The 20,810-nt window shown below is 52.4% G+C and overlaps 1 protein-coding gene across 2 annotated transcripts in view; it reads right to left on the bottom strand.

Moving 5' to 3' along the window:
- The window catches only part of ANXA6 (annexin A6), a 52,404-nt gene extending 33,261 nt beyond the window's left edge, over positions 1–19,143 (bottom strand). For both annotated transcript variants that reach the window (XM_082651228.1, XM_082651227.1), the window contains exons 1-7: positions 19,022–19,143; positions 9,621–9,664; positions 3,960–4,050; positions 3,164–3,258; positions 2,216–2,329; positions 1,141–1,231; positions 138–217 (exon numbers count right to left, since the gene is read on the bottom strand). In XM_082651228.1, coding sequence (XP_082507354.1) covers positions 138–217; positions 1,141–1,231; positions 2,216–2,329; positions 3,164–3,258; positions 3,960–4,050; positions 9,621–9,638 — 489 coding nt within the window. In that variant the 5' untranslated portion in view covers positions 9,639–9,664; positions 19,022–19,143. The remainder of the gene's footprint in view (positions 1–137; positions 218–1,140; positions 1,232–2,215; positions 2,330–3,163; positions 3,259–3,959; positions 4,051–9,620; positions 9,665–19,021) is intronic.
- Positions 19,144–20,810: the final 1,667 nt, after the last annotated feature.

The following is a 20,810-nucleotide window of genomic DNA, read 5'->3' on the forward strand; positions in this document are numbered from 1 at the left end:
ACCAAGGAGGACTTTACATGTGAAGAACCACCAAGGAGGCCCTCACGGGCCACCCTGTTTGGGAAAACAGGGAGAAGGTGCTCACAGCCCCCTGCACCCTGGCAGAGAGCTCGGGGAGGATCCCAAGGTGGACCAACCTGCAGCAGGACCACGAGCATCTTCTGGAAGTGACCAGAGGTGTCCCCAATGACGTCAGCCTCCAGGTCTCGCTCGTAGGCTGCGGGGAAGGAACACAAGCTCTAGTCCCATCCCCAGGACACCCCAGGAAACCAGGATAAAAGTCCCTGCTGCCCCTAAAATGATCAGATATTTGTTACAAATCCCAGTCTCCGTGACAGCCATGGCAAGACCTGGGGTGTATTTTCACAGTTCTCTGTACTGACCCATGATGTGATGAGATGGAATCTGCCCACGTCTCTCTGTCCCTACCTGTGCTGTCCTACCCCAGACACCGTCGTCGCTCACCTGGAGAGTGGCTACGGCCTTCTGACTGTTCTCTCTGCTTCTCCAATCCACAGCAACATGGGTGACTGTCTTAAAGCCCACATTCATCGTGGGCGCCTGTTTCCCACTGGGCTTGGAATAAACACTGTCTTTCTCTCTTGGCCTACACGGCCCTGTGTAATCCGGTCCTGCCCTAGGCTCTAGGCTCGCACTGGATACCAGGCTTATTCTGCTCAAGGGCCTTTGGTCTTGCCATTCCCTCTCCTGGGTCTTCTTCCCCACTCTGTGTACAACTGGATCCTTCTCATTTCCTCCCAAGACAGGCTTCCCTGACCACCTGTCTGAAGCACGTCCTCCCCAGTTAAAGTCGGATGCTTGTTCTCTGTTTGTTTCTTTCATAACACTTCACCACAACAAGTCACCGTCATGTTTATTTGTTTACCTGTTTATTATCTGTATCCCTCACTACCTCATTAATCTATAAGCTCTCAGGCAGGAACTATACGGATGCCCACCGCCATATCCTGAGAACCTAGCACACTGCCCAGCACGGAGCAGGTACTTATTGGATGGATGGACAGAACAGAGGGAAGGAGAAAAAAAAGGTGAATGGGTAGAGTCTTAGGGTCCCTACTCTTGTGATCACCTTCATTATGCATCTGAAAAACCCTGAATGGCCCCTCCCGCTCTTCTCACCATCTTTGTACGCTGCCACCAGCTGGTGGATCTGCTCGTTGGTCCGCGAAGCCAAGATCTCAATGAGGCACTTCTCATCGGTACCAATGCCCTGGGAGAGGGGAAGGGGCATGTGAGTCAAGGGTTGGGATGGGAGGCCACCAGCCCCGAGATGGGAACCTGGGGTGGTCAGAGCAAGGAAACCCACGGCACTCAGGGTGCCCCTAACACAGCTCTTAGGCACCACGCTGGAGCTGCTGCCCTGAGACGGGGTTCTAGCGCCACCTCTGCCTGAAGCTTGCTTTGTGACTACTCATTAAAAAACTCTATCTTTCTGCACCTTTCTTTTCTCATCTATAAAATGGAGATGATACTAGTTGCAGATGATACTAGTTGCTCTACTGAACTCACAGGAAGAATGAGAAGGTGATAACCTCTTACATGGCTACGTTTAGTAGTTAGAAACAAATTCATGTTTACTAGCTCATCTGAGGCAAAGATCATAGCACTTTATAAACTGTAAAGTGCTAAGTACACTCGAGGGCATTTGGTCTCCCGCCGCTTGGTGGGGAGCGACTTTCTACTTCCAGTAGCCTGGGCTGCTCCTCAGATCCTGAACACACCTCCTCAGCCGCTGCTGCCCTTTCCTCTCCAGCCCACTCTGATCAAACCAAATCCTCTCCAGGCTCTGGGCCCAGCTCGATCCTCTCACCTTCTGTGACGCCCTCTCCAGCCACCCCGAGCCCAGGGCCTGTCCTCATGACCTCCTTTAACATGCCCTTGCCCTTTGGGTGTTGGACACAATCTGTCTCCACTTCCCTGTGTCCTGCTTCCTCGGGACTGTAAGCTGCTGGGGTGGGCGTGTGGGCCAAGGGCCCCATTTCACAGGGTGGGCCTCACACCGACACCTGTCCCACCTCTGTCCATCTGGAAGAGACCGTGGCGCCCCTCTGGGATAGGATTTGGGCAAGCTGCCTCCAAGCAGGGCACACACGCGGGGTGGGTGCAGGGCTCACTGAACGCTTGCTGGAGAGGTTGGAATCTCCCATTAACCACGCCCCCAACCCTCACACATGCGCAGACCCACGCTTCATACCGAGATGGCGTCTTTAATTTCTTTGGCATCACTATAGGCAGGTGGCCTCATGAGACCCACAATCAGTCGTTCAAACTTCCCTGTCAGCTCGTACTTCAAGTCTGCAATGAGGTCCTGGTTGCGGGGCAGAGGGAGGAGGAGATAGAAGAGCAGTTATAATGATCAGGATTACATTTAATGAGCACTTACTCTGTACAGGCACTGGACTAAGTAATATCACTTAATCCTCATTCGTGGAGGTACATACCATCATCAGCCTTCAGAAATGGGTTTAGAGACATCAGGTAACCTCCCCAGAGGCACGCAGCTAGCAAGTGGCAGGATTCAAGTCCACAGCACTGTGCCTCTTCCCCGCCGTTGTCTGTTTATTTGTTCCCTGTGTGTCTCTCCCACGGTCCGTGAGTCCATAGGGTTAACACCCTCAGGTCTTATTCACCTGTGTAGCCCTAACCCCTAACACAGTGCCCAGCGTAAAGCAGGTGCTCTAAATGTTCCCATGGCTGAATGGCCCCTGCCTGAGAGAAGAAAAAAGGAGGGGACTTCCCTGGTGGCGCAGTGGTTGAGAATCTGCCTGCCAATGCAGGGGACACAAGTTTGATCCCTGGTCCGGGAAGATCCCACCTGCCACGGAGCAACTAAGCGCCACAACTACTGAGCCTGCGCTCTAGAGCCCGTGCGCCACAACTACTGAGCCCACGCGCCCGCAACTACCTAAGCCCTTGCTCCGCAACAAGAAGCCACTGCAATGAGACGCCCACGCACCGCGATGAAGAGTAGCCCGCGCACAGCAACAAAGACGCAACACAGCCAAAAGAAAAAAGGAGGGCGGAAGTGCCAGCACAGAGGCTGACCTGGAGTAAAATACTCAGAAAAGGCCCTGAACACACAGGTGAATGAAATCATTCACCACCACCCCCATCCCACCCGCCCTCTGGTTGCCATGGTTACCTTGCCATAGAGGGACTTGTAGTTCTGGCAGATCTCCTGCCTCTGCCTGTTGCTCCGGGAAGTAATCAGCTCCAGTATGGCCTCCTTGTCACTGCCTAGAAGAGGGGAGGCACCCGTCACCCTACCCCAACCTGCCTCCAGGAAGCCCACCAGGGCTGTTCCCTGCAAGTCCTCAGCATCAGCCTTCTGCTCACGTGAGGCAGTGACGTTGGAGGGGGGAATCTATGGGGACCTGACAAGCCACCACTGAGAGAGATCCTAGCACATGGAGTATCTGAGCTCAGAGGGCCCGTGATCTAGCTCATCACACGGATAAGGAAACTGAGGCCCAGAAAGGAGCAACAACTCACCCAAGGTCTTCTAATGAGCCTGGCTTAGAAAAACCCAGGTGTCCTAACGCCCAGGACAGGGTTATTTCAGTGATAGGGAAAAGAAAAGAGAATAAGCAGCAAATTCAGGGTAGTGCTTACCCCCAAAAGAAAAGACAGAGTAATGCTATCAGGAGGGCGACCCACCATGGAGGTTTCAACTATAGGAGGAAGTAAGTGCTATTTCTCAAGTTGGCCGGCAGGTCTATGGGTAAAGTTTCTCCTACTCTTTAGATCTTTTTATTCGAATAGTTCATTATAAAATTATAATAATAAAGAGAGGAGACCAAAGAATGACCGAGGACATCTCACCATCCCACCCCACCGCCCACCAAAAGGGCTATCCTTTTGGTATGGGGACACCCTCAAGCCCAGTTGAATCCCGCTTCTCTTCCTGAGGGCCCCACTCCTGGGGGCCGAGCACCCACCGAAGCCCTTCATGGCGTTGTACAGAGTCTCAGCATCCTGGCTGGGGTCAAAGTCGGGGAAGTCGTGAATGGAGCCGCGGTACCTGGCGCCCTGTGGAGAGAAGAGCAGAGGGTGAGGTGCTGGCCCTGAACGGGGTTCCCAGCCCTGGCCACAGGATACAGGTCCCCGCTGTCCCTAAAATGATCAGATATTGGTTACAAATCCCAAAACTCAGCCTCCGTAATGGCCACGGCAAGACCCAGGGGTGTATTTTCACAGTTCTCTGAAGAGACCCGGGACGTGGTGAGATGGAATCTGCCCACTTCTCTCTATCCCCACCTGCACTGTCCTACCCCAGACACCGTCGTCGCTCACCTGGAGCGTGGCTGAGCTCCCTGCCCCTAAAATGGAGCGCTGGCTACAGAAAGCCCGGGCAAGGGTACAGAGGACTCTCCCTGTACCTCCTGCCACCGCCTGCCCCAAGGGTGGTACCATTTCCCCACGGGAGGAGCGCTCGGCCAAGCCCCCGGCTCTGCACCACTTTCCCAGGAGCCGGGAGAGATAAAACCCAGACTGAGTGCAGGGGGTGGGAATGATTCCTGCAAAAATAACCAGAGCTCCATATATGTCTATGTACAAAGCCCTTTCACCTCCACGAGTGTGATTTTTTTAGTGTCTTGTAGAAGCGCTTCAGATGATCTCTATCATGGAAACAAAGAAACCAAGCCCCACAAAGGGAACACTTGCTGGGGTCACACAGAACCCACATCTCTCTCCAGTTCCTCTTTGCTCTCTAGCTCCAGAAACCTTGCAGCTGCCAGCTTCTGAGGGTGGGGTCCTGGCCCAGGGTGGGGGGCCCAGAGCCACCCTCAGAATCAACACCCAGATGAGGTGCTGCTCTTCTGGGCCCAGTAAACTGAGCCATGAACTGGCATCTGAGGACAAGCTGGCTGGGTCCTTGGGACAAAGGCGGGGAGAGGCAGAGCCAGAGAATCTTAGACATCGAAGCTGAATGCACAATGGGCTGGTTCACAGAGAAGTCAGATATGGGTCAGCCATGGGGCCCCGGAGAGCAGCGAGAGCTGGGATAGCCGTGGATACCAGAGCCCAGGGCACTAAGCACACAGTGCAGTGACAGGGCACTTAGCCTGTGCCAGGTCCGATGTGAGGGGCCGAAGATTCAGGGAGAAAGAAGACCCGAGCCTGACTTTCATGAGCTTCTGACCCAGTGGAGGAGAGAGACTAGAACACAAATTAGCATAGAGCTCGTAATAAATACCCCACGACAGAGGCAAAGCGACTTGGGAAAACAGTGGAGGGCAATTCCAGGTGCATGAGGGAACCAGGACAGGCTGCATGGGAGGGGCAGGGTGGCTCGCATAACTGTGCCTAGAGCAGTAAGAAGTGCACGGCAGCAAATGAGCCTCCGACCACCTCCTGCGTCTCCCGGCACCTGCACTGCAGGACCCAGCCTGGCATTTGAACGCTCTGTTGGTTTATGTCAGCCGTTGCTGGCTCCTCCAAGGTATGCATGCGTGGGTGCAGGGTTGCTATTTAAAGTTCTGGCAGGGAGGATGACCAGAAAGGGAAACGGCCCTCTTCCTGCCACCTGTGAATCCCCTGCAACCTGATCACACCGCTGGGCAGAGAAAGAAAGAGTGACACACGCCAGATACCCAGACCAGAAAAGAGATACTCCCTTTAGAAAGCTCCACGCGTATCTGTCTTGATGTATTCCCAGCAGCTAGCTCAAGGCTTGCCACAACTAGGCACCATTTGTTTCCTAGGTGGATAGGTGTACGGGCAGACACAGGACTGTGAACATACCCTGAGCAATCAAAGAAGACTTCCTGGAGGAGAAGGCTAAGCTGAGCCCTAAAGGATGAGCAACAGCTGGCCCAAGGGGTAGGGGAGGGAAGGAAAAGGCTTCATACAGAGAAACAGCATGGCAAAGGCCTGGCGCCAAGAGCATACAAGAACAGTCAGGAAAGCAAGCCCAGATTCTTCAGGGCTCTTGCGGATGCCCAAAGTTGCCAAGATCGTGGGATTGTAAGTGGGCAGGAGGGAGGGAGGAGGAGAGGGGAAGGATGGAAGCGGAGCCAGGAAGAAGGGAAGAGGTCCCAGCAGTAAGCTGACGCCTTCTCTCCTGCTTCTGCTCCCCCCTCTTCCCTCCTCACCCAGTGCAGTGGTTGAGGCAGCATTTGGGGCAGAGGCTGCAGCTGAAAGATGAGGCCATGCCATGCTGGAGAACAGGAAGTCCAACTGCTGACACAAGTCCTGATCAAAACGCTCCCTTAGGGCTTCCCTGGTGGCGCAGTGGTTGAGAGTCCGCCTGCCGATGCAGGGGACACGGGTTCGTGCCCCGGTCCGGGAAGATCCCATATGCCGCGGAGCGGCTGGGCCCGTGAGCCATGGCCGCTGAGCCTGTGCGTCCGCAACAGGAGAAAACGCTCCCCTTAGAGGCGGGCTTGGCCAGCTGCAAGTCGGTCTCTCTCCCATGTGGCTCTTTGCACAACAATAGTAAGTAGCCCGTCAGACTAGTTATCCCAGCACCCTGCAGGATCACAGCCACGGGGAGAGGGCGGCGCAGGGGGGCCCCAGCACTGGTCACATTTAGAGACGCAGGGACAGTCCTTCAAATCACCCAGGTTTCCCATCATTGGTCATTCTCACACCAACCTGGTGAATTTACATCTCCCAGTGCCACCTGCACAGCTGTCCCCACTTCTCCACCTCACCCTGACCGCCTGCCACTCCTCTGGCACACAGGTTCCTGGCCTCAAGTACCGGCGAGGGGAGGGGAGAGAAGAGGAGAAAGGACTTTCTACCCTGAAATATTCAGCAGGCCCCAGTGCCAGCTGGTGAGCAGCCTGGACCCCAGGCTCCACCCAGGCTGCTGCTAGAGCAGGAGTCCTGAGGCCGCTCGGGAACCTAAGCCACATGAGTCAGAGAGGTGGCTGCCCAACCAGGACTCCACCTGGAGCAGGCCCGACCCAGGCCTCCCCACCAACACCTGCCACTCTCGCCCTGTCCCCTAAGCGTTCTGATGCTCACCTTCATGTCAAACCCAGAACATCCCTGTGAAATGAAGGCCACAGAGCCATGCCTCTGGGCCTTTCTATGACACCACACTATTTCTTTATGACTTTGGGCCTCAGGGTCCCCCCTTCTGGAAGGAGAGAGGGAGAACTGACACGGAGATCACAGTAGAAGTAACTGGGGGCGGCCTGGACCAGAGAAAAGAGGGAGTGGCTTGTTCTGTGCCTGTGTGTGTGTGTACACGTGTGTGCACGCATGTGTGTGTTGGGAAGGGGTGCACAGGAGCAGAGTTGGGGAGCTAATAATTGGGAGCATTAGACACAAACTTCAGCTCAGTGGAAGGAAGACCTTTCTCACTCTTCCCTAGCACAGGCAGTACCCGACTGATCCAACTTCGATTATTCGAAAAGTGATACACTTTCAGTAGAAACTGTATTTCGAATTGTACATTTTGATCTTCTCCTGGGCTTGCGATATGCTGTAGGGTCCTCTCTCACGATGCTGGGCAGCAGGGGCAAGCCGCAGCTCCCAGGCAGCCACGCGACCACGAGGGTGGTCATCGAATACACCGACGGCGATTCTGTACCCAACCATTCTGGCTTTCACGTTAAGTACCGTATTCAATACATTACATGAGATAATCAACACTTTAGTATGAAATAGGCTGTGTGTTAGATGACTTAGCCCAACAGTAGGCTCCTGTAAGAGTTCTGAGCACAGTTAAGGTAGATGAGGCTAAGCTCTGATGGTCAGTGGGGTCAGTGGATTAAATGCATTTTCAACGCATGATGTTTTCAACTAACCATGGGTTTACTGGGAGGTAACCCCACTGCAGGTCAAGGAAGACCTGTATTGTCTTCAGCCACCTTCTTCTTTCCCCCGACCCTTGCACTCCAAGCATCCAAATTGCTTTTACTGACCTGCACACATGTTCTCTCCCCTCTGCCCCTCTGTTCCAGCATCCCCTCTACCTAAAGCACTCTCAGCTCCCTTGCTCTTCCTCAAGTAGCTCTCTCCAGGCAACTTTTCCTATTTCCTTAACCTGCGTGCCCCCAGAGCTCCTTTACTGCTCCCACTAGAGCATTAGCACTGTGCATGGGGGCTCCAACGCATCCCATAGGATAAGGGACGCCCTAAGGCTCTGCCATCCTAGGACTCTTGCTTGTAGGATGTCTGTGGCTGCTGGTCCGTGGCGACAAGAAAGCACAGGTCAGCTAGGCAGACAGCAGGGTCTGGGAGCACTGGTGCAGGAGTCCAAAGATATGTGCCCTAGGTCCTGGCCACCCTGGTCTCCCAGGACCTGATCTGTCCACTTGGGTCATCCAGAACCCTGCAATTCGAATGCCTCTCAGGAAGTAGCTCTGGGATGATTACTCAAGGGAAATGGGTAGCAACAACAACTACGCCTTGGATCTTTGTCTATAACCACTAGCACTCTCTCCTGGTCAGAGAGGCCACTTGTGCAAAGTGTGCTCCTCAGAGGCCGACAGGGAGGCCACGGCTAAGTCTTTTTTGAGTACTGATCCTACATCATATAACACACTGTGCTCTTCAAAAATTGTGAATAGACTTCCTTAAGGCCCTTGTTCATTGGGTGGCAAGTCATGAAGATGGGGACAAAGTTTAGCTATCACTGAGCTCAATCACCTCCTAATGGAAACTGGGGCCACAGAGAAGGTAAAGAACTCACCCAAGATCACACAGCTCCTGTATTATGTCTGTGGGCAATAGCTCTACGATTGACATGAGGGACCAAAGGGGCCAAGTCAGGGGTCCCTTTGTTTTATTCTCCCTTTTCAACCCCACTGTTGCAGTGACCACGTCTTTTTCTCTAAGGCCAGCCAACAGGGCAAACCCTGGCCCAGAGCAACACCTAGCTCTGACCAAGGACGGAACCTAATCCTGGCCACACACAGGAGTAAAAGCTTTGATACACCTCAAATTCCACAGCCCAGCAAAGCGCTCAGACAGCATGAAAGACTGGTGTCTCCCAAGCCAGGGAAACTTAATCCCAAATGCATGTGACAGAGAGGACCCAAATCCACCTCCAGAGCAGAGAGGACCCTCTCTAATGCTTTTGCCTATCCAGTATCCATCTCCCTTCCTGGGGGAACCACTCTTGGGCCAGGCAGTTCAGGTGGGACCAGCTCTACCACCTGGATCCAAGTTACCCAGGCCCAGCCAATGAAAACCAAACCCAAGACTTTCCCTGGAATCGTTTGGTATAAATTATGTTGTATCCTGCACGCTGCCCAGGAAGCAGAATGGAAGCCTAGAGCTGCTGCTGATGGCTAGTATGAATAATTAAGGAAGAATGTGTCCAAGAATGAAGCCACCCAGAGGAGGCCCAGTTCACGGAGGCAGGATCCTGACAATATCACATGGGCCCCTGGATCCAGCCAGACCTGAAGCCCTGGGCTTCTCAGTCATGTGAGCCAATACACCTCCTTTCTGCTTAGGATGTTGTGTGTTGTCATCGGTCACTTGCATCTGAAAGAGCTGTGACTTATATAATAGGAGCAAGCAAAGCCTGAGAACCTCTCCAGCTCTTTTGTAACTGAAGGTACCAGGGATCTGTGCTGCAGGCACAGTGAGAAGCCCAGGCCCAGGGGAAGGACTATAGGAGGGGAAAGCCTCCTTACCTGTGCTAGCTTGGCCATGGTCTCGAGTTCTGCAGCAGACAACACTGTGGAGAAAAAAGAATTGCCATGAGATTCCTCTGCACTCTGATTCCGTCCATTCTTTCCCCTAAATTTCCTCAGCCTCATTCCCTTCAAGGGAGAGTGTGCTCCCGCAGCTGTTTTCCAGCTGCCTCCAGCCCTTCAGGTTAAATCACACCCAAAGACCCAGCTCAGGGCCAGGTGCAGTTTTTGGAGGATAATGGATGGACTAGCCAGTGTCCAGATGCTCACAGCAGGATGGGAAAGACTCTTGGAACCAGGAGAACTTGAAAGAGGGAAAGGGCACGACCACTAACCAGCACGACACCTCCAGGCCACGCAGGGCACTTTCCCAGATGCTGTCTCACTTAATCCTCAAAGCCATCCTTCCTGGAGTCAAATTCCCCTTTTTTATAGAGGAGGAAACTGAGGATGGGGGTTCAGGGAGGTTAAATAATTTGCCCAAGATCATACATCTTAAAACTGAATTCACTATATATGAAATAAACAAGGACCTACTGCATAGCACAGGGAATTATATTCAATATCTTGTGATAACATAAAATGGAAAAGAATCTGAAAAAGCTGAATCACTCTGCTGTACACCTGAAACTAACACAACATTGTAAATCAACTATACTTAAATTAAAAAGAGACCCTGGGGCTTCCCTGGTAGCGTAGTGGTTGAGAGTCCGCCTGCCGATGCAGGGGACACGGGTTCATGCCCCGGTCCAGGAAGATCCCACATGCCGTGGAGCGGCTGGGCCCGTGAGCCATGGCCGCTGAGCCTGCGCGTCCGGAGCCTGTGCTCCGCAGCGGGAGAGGCCACAACAGTGAGAGGCCTGCGTACCGCCAAAAAAAAAGACCCTGAATTCAACAAAGTCTAGATCCCAGGGTCCATGCCATCTGCACCATGCATGCTCTCTTTCCAAGTCACCAAGAACAGTTCCAGAATTCGGGGCTTAACAGTCTGTAGATGGGCACCCTCAAGGGGCTCTGGGTCACCTGTTGCAAATATCTGACGGGCTATGGTTTCTTTAGCATCTACTCCTATAAGGCACTGCTCTGGGCACTGAGGATATACCAGTAAATAAAAGAGACTTTCTAAAACATGTGCTTTGCTGGAGCTTCCTCTATAATGGGGAAGGATAACAAACATATGATAAAAACTAAGGAGAAAAGATGAAGCTTGGTTGGGAGAGAGTGACAAGGGGTGTGATCTCAGGTGGAGTGGCCAGAGGCCTCATGAACCACATGGCTACCTGAAGGCAGTGAGGTCAGTGTGGCTGATACAGCGGCAGGGAGTGGGGTGGGGACACTGGTAAGACGTGGCATCAAGGGACCAGTGCCTAAGGCCACTGTAAAGACTTGGGTTTTTCTCTGATGGGACAGGTCATGGGTGAGGGTGGGCAACTGAACAAACAGGACACACGACCTCACTGAAAGGGGTGTCAGGACACAGGGTCTGCAGTGAAGGAATAAGAAACAAAGATATCTTATCTAAAAAGAAAGGTAAAAAGGGACATTGCTGCTTTGGAAAGGGGTTAGAGAAGGGGGAGCGGGGGAGCTACTGAGCACTCTCTGCAGGAGGGCAGAGATGGAAGAGCCACAATCTTCTTGGGATGTGAGGAGAAAGAAGGACCAGTGCTGTCCAGTGTAGTCAGGACTGCACGGTTTGATCTTTTTAAACCATGTCTACGTATTACTTTTTTAAAGTAAAAATAACAAACTCTATCAGACTTATATCCAGTAAGAGCTACAAGGAACTGAACCAGAACAGAGGGTAGAAACAAAGGAGATGCGTAACCTCAGTGTTTTCCAGTTCTTCACATACCATCACCCCTACGCCACCCCACCCCGCCAAAAAAAAAAAAAAAACAAGAACAACACTGAGGGGAAATCAGCCCCTGATCTCAGCCCATAATCCTGCTCTCTCACTCTGGGGCCACAGGAGACATGTGACACAGCAGGGAGAACACAGGTTTGGAGTCAGACAGACAGACCTGGATTCAAGTCTGTTTTGTCCCTTACCAGCTATGTGACCTTGGGCACGTTGCTCATCTCTGAATTCAAGCTTATCTTAAGTACAGAACTGGGGCTTTCCCCTTTCTGCCTTGGAGAGTTGGAGGATGAGACCCAACTTATGTCAAGGCCAGGCCAGAGACGTAAATGGTGGCATTCAGTGTGCTAGGGGGACATTCTGAGGACAGGGCTTTGTCATGTTTACCCATGTGTCCCCACTGCCTGAATACAAGTCCCCCAAACTACAGTCAGCAGACAGATGTGAGATGATGGGCTTGGGAGTGAAGAGCAGAGGGCAGTGATCTGCCTGTAACCGCAGCGAGCTGACAGCAGAGCTTGAGGAAACCCTGCTGTTTCCCTGACAACCAGGGGCCCTTTGGTACAAACTTGAGCTCTCCTCAGGAAATAGAAACTCCCCCGAGGGGGAGCAGGAACCCACATCTACCCTAGGGTCTGGCCAGGAGCCAGCTCTGGGTTTCCCCAGGTCTGGGGGATGGTATGGGCAAAATACATGTGACACAGCAGGGAGAACATAGGTTTGGAGGGAGCTCCAGGGCCGGCAGAGAAAAAGGGACTGCATGAGGCCCAGGAAGTCAGCTGAGGCCCGTCACCTGCACCTCCAGCCTCGAAGCATTTTCCTTTGGCCTTGTTGCTGGAAACTTCAGCTGCTGGCGGCAGCCCAGGCCCATCTGGACGGCTCAGAGGAGGAGCCTCCAAGTCTTTGGGAAAATACTCTCAGCTCTGAGAGCAGTTTATATGTGCCTCTTGTGAGTGCACGTCTTGTGTATACATGGAAAGCAAACTTCCAGAACTAGATGTTCTGATTGCAGTTCAGGGGGGCCAGGCTCCCACAGCCCCTCCTCTGAGGTTTCAGGGAAGCTCTGGAGCTAATCACAGAGGCGCCATCTACCCTGGCTTTACGAGGGGCTCTGATCCCTCCCAGGGCGACCCAGACCACACTTCCCAGGTTGCCTGAATAAATGTTTTATATCCAATGTTTCAGAACCCCAGAGGGCCCTTAACAATTACTTCCAAGCCCCTCACTTTCTAGATGAAGTAAAGGCATCTCAGGGAGGATAAGTGACTTGCCAGGCCCAGACAATGGCTCACATCCCTGCATCCCACCCCCGGGTAATAACACGCTGGGACGTTAGGAAGAGGCCGAAGGAAAAGACCCAGGTTCTGGTTCCCAGCCTGCCCCTCTGTAACCACAGACAAGCCAGGTTGTCTCTCTAGACCTCAGTTTCTTCATCTGCACAATGTGGATAATATCACTCCCTCCTTGGGAAAAGCCAGAGTGGATGTGAGAGGCTTTTGTAGGTATCAACCAGGGATTTTCACAGCAAAATCTCAGAATAACAGTCCTAGGAGAGTTCTCCCCCAAGGCCACAGGACTCCTCTCTATCCCCACCCCACCCCCAATAGGCAAGTTTCACCATCTTGGTTGAAATAGCTTCTCAAGACTGGCAGGTATGGCCACTATACACCAGTGCCTCTCTCCTCTCAGGAACCCTGAATCTCTTTGGACCTGGATTTCCATGAAGGCTCATCATGGAAGATCATTCCAGAAACCCATTTTCCAGAAACCCATTCAACGATAGAGCTGATGGTGGCCTTGTGCTGCTGTGGCCACCTCCTGCCTCAGTCCTTTAGGCTGCAAGCAATCAGGACTCGCTCCAGAAGGAACACCCTGGGGTAGAGAATACCAGGGCTGGCTCAACCACCACTGCCTAACTATAGCATTGGGGAAACCGAGAGCCAGACAGAAGGTCTTGTCCAAGTCCTGCAGAAGGACTGAGTCACAGCTCTGCTCCCCACCAATTAGTAATTTTGTAAGTTACCTAAATATGAATCTCAATTCCCACATCTACAAGATGCATATGAAGTCCCAAACATTTACAAAGGAGGCAGGGTGGCATTGTAATAAAGAATGTGGGCTTTGTAGTCATGGCCTGAGTTCAAATCCTGACTGCTCATGACCTTGGGGGAGTTACATCATTTCTCTCTGACTCGGTTTCTTCATCTCAGAAATGATAATCTCATAAGGTTTTTGTGAAAATTCAATGAAGTAAGGCAGGTAAAATACTTAGCATGGTCAGGTTCAGAGTAGATGTTTAATAAGTGGTAGCTTCTGTTATCACAATCACCGTTATTAGAGCAGTGGTCTCCAAAGTGGGGTACTGGGCACAGTGATCCATTGGGGTGCAGAATGAGAAGATTACAACTTTCTAAATTGATCTTGCCCTTTCATGTTCCATTGTTGATGTTCGCTATACATACATAAAGTTAAAGATGCGTATTAGGGCTGATACAAGTACACAATCAAGAGTTTGGACTTGGGACTTCCCTGGTGGTACAGGGGTTAAGACTCCGCACTCCCAATGCAGGGGGCCCGGGTTCGATCCCTGGTCAGGGAACTAGATCCCACATGCATGCCGCAACTAAGAGTTCACATGATGCAACTAAGGAGCCCGCCTGCCGCAACCAAAAAAAAAAAAAAGTTTGGACTCGATAGAATGAGGCAGAGGAAGGAGAAGAAAGAGGGGAGAAGAAACACCGGCATAAGAAAAAGCATTTCTGTTCTCAAGACGTAGCCTGTGGGCTTTGGTGGAACAGAGCGTACTTCTGAGAGGAGAGAGGAGATGTTGAGTATTAGGGGGTGAGATCAGGTGTGGAGGGTAAGGGCAAATTGAGAAAAATTTTATAACCTGGAAGATCACGCAAAAAACAATCACCCAGACCCCTGCGCCCCAGGAGTGCCGGAGGGACTCTGCCCACTCATCTCCAACGCCCCCCTTCGATGCAGGCCCTCTGAGCTCCGCACTCATGGCCGCTGACACCCGTCCTGATTTGTCTGCCTTCGCCTTCCACCTCTTCACCCACTACCACACCCTCTCCCCCTAAACCAGGAATCTCTTCCACTGGCATTTTCTAACCAGCCTTCTAGCAACAAAACCAGTGCTTTTTCAATTCTGGCTTTATTAATACCACCTGGGGAGTTTTTCGAACTTACCAACACATAAGGCCACCCCCAGAGATTCAACAGGCCAGGGATGAAGCCTGGGCTTTGGTAATTTTTGAAAACTTTCCTAGGTGATTCTGCTAACTTTTCTAGGAAGCCAGGAGGGATTTCTCCCACCTCTGAACCACAGTGTGACTGTAAAACCATCTACTCGTGAGTGGCTTGGGTCAACCGTTGTGGATTTATCATTCCTCAATGAGATGGAGGCTGCTTGTCTCCAAGGTATTGTGAGAAGAAAAAAAAATCTGTAAAAATGCACGATAATTCTTAGAGACATGCTCATTCTGTCCCATCTGATAAAGGTTCAGTGGACTTCCCTTCCCTTCCCCCACCTCTGGTGGAAAAACAAGTTTGCCTCCATTTGTACATTCCTTTCAATATAAAGGCATCTGCTGATTCTCTTCTGAGCTGGTTCTAACATCTGCCTGGTCCAGTCACTGATTATTGAGTAGAATAAAATCTTTCGCACATGATCATTTTTATATCTGAGGCATGATTTTACCTTTTCTTTAAAATTACTGTATATGCTTCCTTAATGTACCCTTACTACTAAGTGTGGTTCATAAGCATTGTTGAGTGAAAGGTACTGAGTGGTTTTCAGGCTTTCTTTAGTGACTCCCTTGAAAAATCATAGAATAAAAAGGAATCACCTTGCCTACTGGTTTTCAGACTCATTAAACAGCCAGGAGAGGAAATAACTTGAGGGGTTAAGTAACTTGCCCAGCTCATAAAGAAAGCTAGTGATTAAGCAGAGGCTCACTTTTCAAAACCTATTTATTGAGGGCCTCCTGCATGCCCATTGGCAGGAGGTGGGGGTAGAACAGACAATGAGACAGACGAATCTCCCACCCCACGAAGCTGACAAATTTTTGTGCAGTGATCTGCAAATTTTTTTGATCCTATACACCGCCAGTAACTAAGGAAAAAAAAAGATCATGATAAACAAACATATACATTTTTAAGCATAAGATTAAAAGCATATATAATAAGAAGTCTAAGTTTCTTCCAGCATCCCAGAAAATCATCTTAGTGCCTCCCAGGTTGTATGTACCCCCCTTTGGAGGCCCCTGGCCTACAAAATCTAGATCCTTCCCTTTCCCCTTTCCTGATGGCTCCTCCCCCAGTCTGCAGGGAGACACCAAAGACCAGCCCCTCCGCCCTCCAGGACCTGCCTTTAATGAAGCCAGAGTAAATGCCATTCCTGGCCCTGTGCCCGGGCACACCCCCCAGCTCACAGCACTAGGGTTTCTTAGAGAGCAGAGTCTTTCCCTCTCCTGACCCAGAATCATTGATCCTCAGGCAGGATAAGGCCCCAGGATATGGTCCAGGGGCCCCAGGTTTGGAGTTGGACTGGCCTGGGTTGGAATGCTCAGGTCACTTTTGTGAGAGATAGCAAAGCACAGTGTCTCCCAGTACAGAGGCAGGAGCCAGACTGCCTGAGATCAGAGCCTGACCTGTTATTTAGGAGCTGTGTGGCCTTGGGCACACACTTAACCTCAAATGTAAAATGGGGGATAAAAATTATGCTCACCTCAGAAGAGTTGTGGTGAGCGTGAAAAGAATTAAGACATATCTAGTGCTCAGAAGACGCCCTGGCACACAGGACGCCCTAGGTAAGTGTTAATATTCTTTCTATCCTAAACTTTTGAGGGCTGAGTTTCCACATCTGCAAAACGGGCGTGGTGACAGCATCTAACATAGGGTTCAGCCAAGGCCTGGTGAGTTAGAAGCGCTCAATAAATAATAAAAATGACTGTTTTACTATTATTTACGAGGACACCCATTTTGCAGATGAGGAACCTGAGGCTCGGACCACCTGCTTTCTCAAGCACTACACCCTTCTGGGGCACCACACCACAGAGCACTCGATTCTCTGGGCAGGGCACTCTACAGTTTACAAGGCACTTTTTCACATCTCCCATCTTATAATCTCATGAGGGGGCTATCGACCTCATCCTCATTTTACAGGCGGGGGATCTGAGGCTCCGAGAAGCCAAGGACAGGCACTCCTCCTTAGCTAGTCTGGGGGTGGGGTGAGTGGGGAGGGTTCTCAAGCCCAGGAGGAAGGGGAATATGGCTGGATTCCAAACCAAGAAGTTTAAAAGGATGAATAAAGGCATCCTCACCCAAGACTTCCTCTCCTCTTTTGAGAGGGAGGTAGACAGACATGCTTGCTCGAAAATCAGGGTAAAGACCACATCCTGTGCTTTGTCCCCACCCAGGAAGCATCTTAGAGGGGTTGGGTGGGGTGAGGCTGGTGACACTACTGGACCTCCCTGGAAAATTCTAGAATGGCCATGAAGAAAAGCCAGGCAACTCCAACCCATTTTACCAGCTGGGTGCCCTGGGCACAGCTCTTGTCCCTCTAGAGAGGCAGGCACTAAGGCTCAGAGGGGTAGGCGTGTCCCCAGGGCTCCAGGTGGCTAGTGGCAGGGCAGAGGCTGGGACTGGGTGTGGCTGGAGCCTGGTGGCCCAGGGCTCCCTCTGGGTGCTGCAGTGCAGATGGTCCAGACGCTGGCGGCTACCCAACACTGCAGAGCTCCCCGACCCTGTCCCAGGAACAAGCCCCAAGAGGCCAGGTCCCCGACTTCCCAGGGACAGCCCCCTCCTCTGCACATTCACATCCACAGTCTGCCCCAGCAACAGCTGTGACCCTTACCCAGAAACCACAAATATTTTCTGTATCCCAGCAGCCCGCGCCTCGGGAACAAGGAGTGGAAGGCAAAGAAAGATGTCTGAGTGAATGTCACAGCTGCATAGGGGGATAGAGGCCTCTGCCCCACCCTACTCCCACCATCCTAAATCTTAGAACAGTTGAATTCTAGAACACCAGCGCTGCAAGGGGCAGCCAGTTCAGCAGACTTCGCCACAGAATGGTAACTGAAGCACAGAGAAGGAAGGGGCTTGCCCAAGGACCCCTGGCTCCTGGAACTGTGACCCAGCTTTCCACCGGCCCCTAGGCCAGTGCCCTCTGCCATGGCACAGGGCCTGCCAGCCAGAGGGGCAGGGTCCATGGCAGCTGAAGCTGCGCAGTCATTCACCTCCAAAGGGAGGGCTAAGCAGGTCACGATATCCCATTTGGGTCAGTGGGGCGGGCAATTTAAGGTGTGCTTTGGGTAGAGGGGAGAAGGGGACGTGAGGGAAAAGGGCAGACCAGGGAAACCAGAGTTATTTTACAAACCCAGAAGCCATATGTCCAAATTTGGAATTGTCGGGGAAGACCCATCAGAGTTTAGAGAAAAGGAGGGGGAGGGAAGAAGCAAAGGGTGGATCCTCCCAAAGGACCCCCACCCCCACCCCGTCCCCTTGCACGGCCTAGCTGGGTAGGCCAGGCTTCCCAGGCCTGTAGTCAAGACTTCCAAACCTGTAATCATTCCTTGCAGCTGACAGATAAATCAATTTTCACAGCCATTGTTTCCTCTGAGAGGCTGGGTTTATCAGCTCTGGACTTGGGGAAGGAAACTGAGGCTCAGACAGGGAAAGCTACGGATTCAAGGTCACACTGCACGTTGTTGGTGGAGCTGGGATTCCGACTCAAGGTATTTCACGCCCACGCTCGCATCTGCGGAGTCATCTGAAGCCCCCAAGCTTTGGAAAGGCCGAAACTGGGCTGAGGGGGCGCAGGAAGAAGGGTGGGGCCTCTGGCCCAACACAAGGCCCCTGGAGCCCAGTTGGAGTCTCCTTTAGAGGCGAGGAGTGGCCCCAAGAGGGCGGGAGGGTCCACTGGGGCCCTGAGGTGTGGACAGCCGGTCCCCCATCAGCCTGCACACAAAGAGCCCTGCCCCAACGACCACCATTTCAGGTGCAGCGCAGGGTCCGACTCTTCTTGCCCTCAGTCTTCGGCTTCCGCTACACCCTTACCTGCGGGTCCGTCCCCTGTCCAGCTGTCTCCAACCCCGGGCCTTCAGAGTCGCTTTAGTCCCGCAAAGCACGGCCAGCAGCTTGCGTGGCCCCGGCCCAGGTGCCCCCCCGCCCCTCCACCACACCCTCTGCAGAGCCGGCCCTCCCCTCGCCTCGCCTCCCCTCGCCTCCCTTCCCTTCCCCTCCTTTCTCTTCCCTTCCCTCCCGCCCGCCGTCCGCCTCCGCTTCCCCGCCTGCGGCAGTGGATTTGCTCCACTATGCTGCGCAGACGCGCCCTGCCCGCGACCCACTCGGGTTCCCGCGCCCTCGGGTTCCCGGTCCCCGCGGCCCCCACCTCCCGCGCCCCTCCCCGGAGCCGGCGGCAGGCGTGGGTCAGCGATGACTGGGCATTTATGGCTCGCCCCCCGCATCCCTGAAGCCCGCCGGAAGGGGTGGGGGTCCACTGGAGCGATCCCGTCTCCTACCTCAACCTACTCACCGCGCGGCGGAAGCCTCCTGTAGCGGACGGACAGACGAGCAGGCGGACGCGGAGCTCGCTGGGTCAGAGCCCGTTAGCAGCAGCAGCCGCAGCGCAGGGGCGGGCCGGGAGAACAGTCCTCGGCTCCCGGGACGGACACGTGGCGCGCGGGGCCCAATCGGGCTCGTCCCGCCTCCCCCCCTCCCCGCCGACCCCACCCCCCCACCCCCCAGCCCCCGCCAAGTTCATTCGCTCCTGGAATCTTAGAATGTCACCAGCCGGGAGGGGCCTCGCCAGGAAAAACTCCGTCTCTGCTCAGACCCCAGACCTGCGACCTGAAGAGGGGAGGAGGATTTGGCCAAGGTCACTCGGCCGTTCAGGGCTGGAAGTCAAAGCTCCCGACTCCAGTTCTGGACACTGTCCCCAAATTCCTACTGCTCACCAAAGATTTGTTGAGAAACAGAACCTTGAGGCTTGATAAAATTAAAGCCAAGCACCTAATCTGCCTGATCAGATTCTGTCCCTCCACAGCCCCTTCAGGTCCGTGACATTACTTAGCCACTTTCCAGAGGAGAGCCCAGAGAAGCCCAGTTTTTAAACGGTCACACAGCTAGTAAGTTGTGGAGCCGGATTCAAACCTGTGCCAGGTGACTCCAGAGAGGCGCTTGCTCTAGCTTGGCTCAGGAGAGTGCATAGTCCAGAAGAAAGGGAGACAGACCACCAGTTATAATCCGGGGCTGTGGGGAAAACCATAGAATAATAAAAAAGTGATAAACTCTTTGGGAATCCAGAGGAAACTGAGAATGACTGTCCCCCAGGGGATTTGTAAAGACTTCCTGGAGGAGGTGATGCTGCAGTGAAATCAGTAGTACTTCCCACCCACCCACCCCTTAGAAATTCTGCTTTGATGGAAAGATGGCAACCCTGGGCTGCTGAGTCTTCATAGGCAAGACTCTTAGATGCTCTGATTTTCAATTAGCTCAAGCAAAAGATAGGGATGATCAATGCTCTTTCCAAAGGCTGTCTTCAACCTCTCACTAGTTAGAGAACTCTAAGCCTTTTTAGCAAGGGGACCTAGTATGTTCTTTCATCTATACATCCCCCCAACATTTATTGAATACCTGCTGCATGCTGGGCACTGAGCTGGGAGACTAAAGTGAGCAAATGGGAAATGCTGCCTAGACCTGCCCACATGGAGCTTCCACTCTTATGGAAGACAGATGGTTAGGTCTTTGTTACAATAAGGTTTAGGCAGTTGTAATCTGGAAACTATAAAGTGCTATGATGGCCACAGCAGATGGATCCCACCTAACCTAGACCTTTGAATGAGAGTAGTGTTGTGACCAAAAGATGAATGCAATCTAGTAGGAGACTAAGAAGAAATTAAAATAGATAAATAAATAAATAAAGTAAGTAATTACCTTAAGATGAGATCTGCTGTTAGTATTCAACAGAAGCGTTACCGATCACAAGTTCATGTGTCCGAAGTAGAGTGACACCAAACACACTGAAACATCAGAGTTGGAGCAGAGAAAGGTTTATTGCAGGGCCGAGCAAGGAAAATGGGTGGCTCATGCTCAAAATCCCCAAACTCCCCAATTGTTTGGGGGGGGAAATTTTTAATAGGCAAAATTTGGGGTGAGGGCTGCGAGGTGTGTGACTTTCTTCTGATTGGCTGGTGGCGAGGTAACAGGGTGGTTCCAGGAATCTTGTGCTCAGGCTGAAGTTAACATCCTCCTCCTGGGTGGGGGCCTTAGTTCCTGCAGAAGAACTCAAAGATATTGTTATGAGGGACTTCCCTGGTGGTGCA

Source organism: Grampus griseus, assembly GCF_964374135.1.
Source record: "Grampus griseus genome assembly, chromosome: 3".
Taxonomy (NCBI): Eukaryota; Metazoa; Chordata; class Mammalia; order Artiodactyla; family Delphinidae; genus Grampus; species Grampus griseus.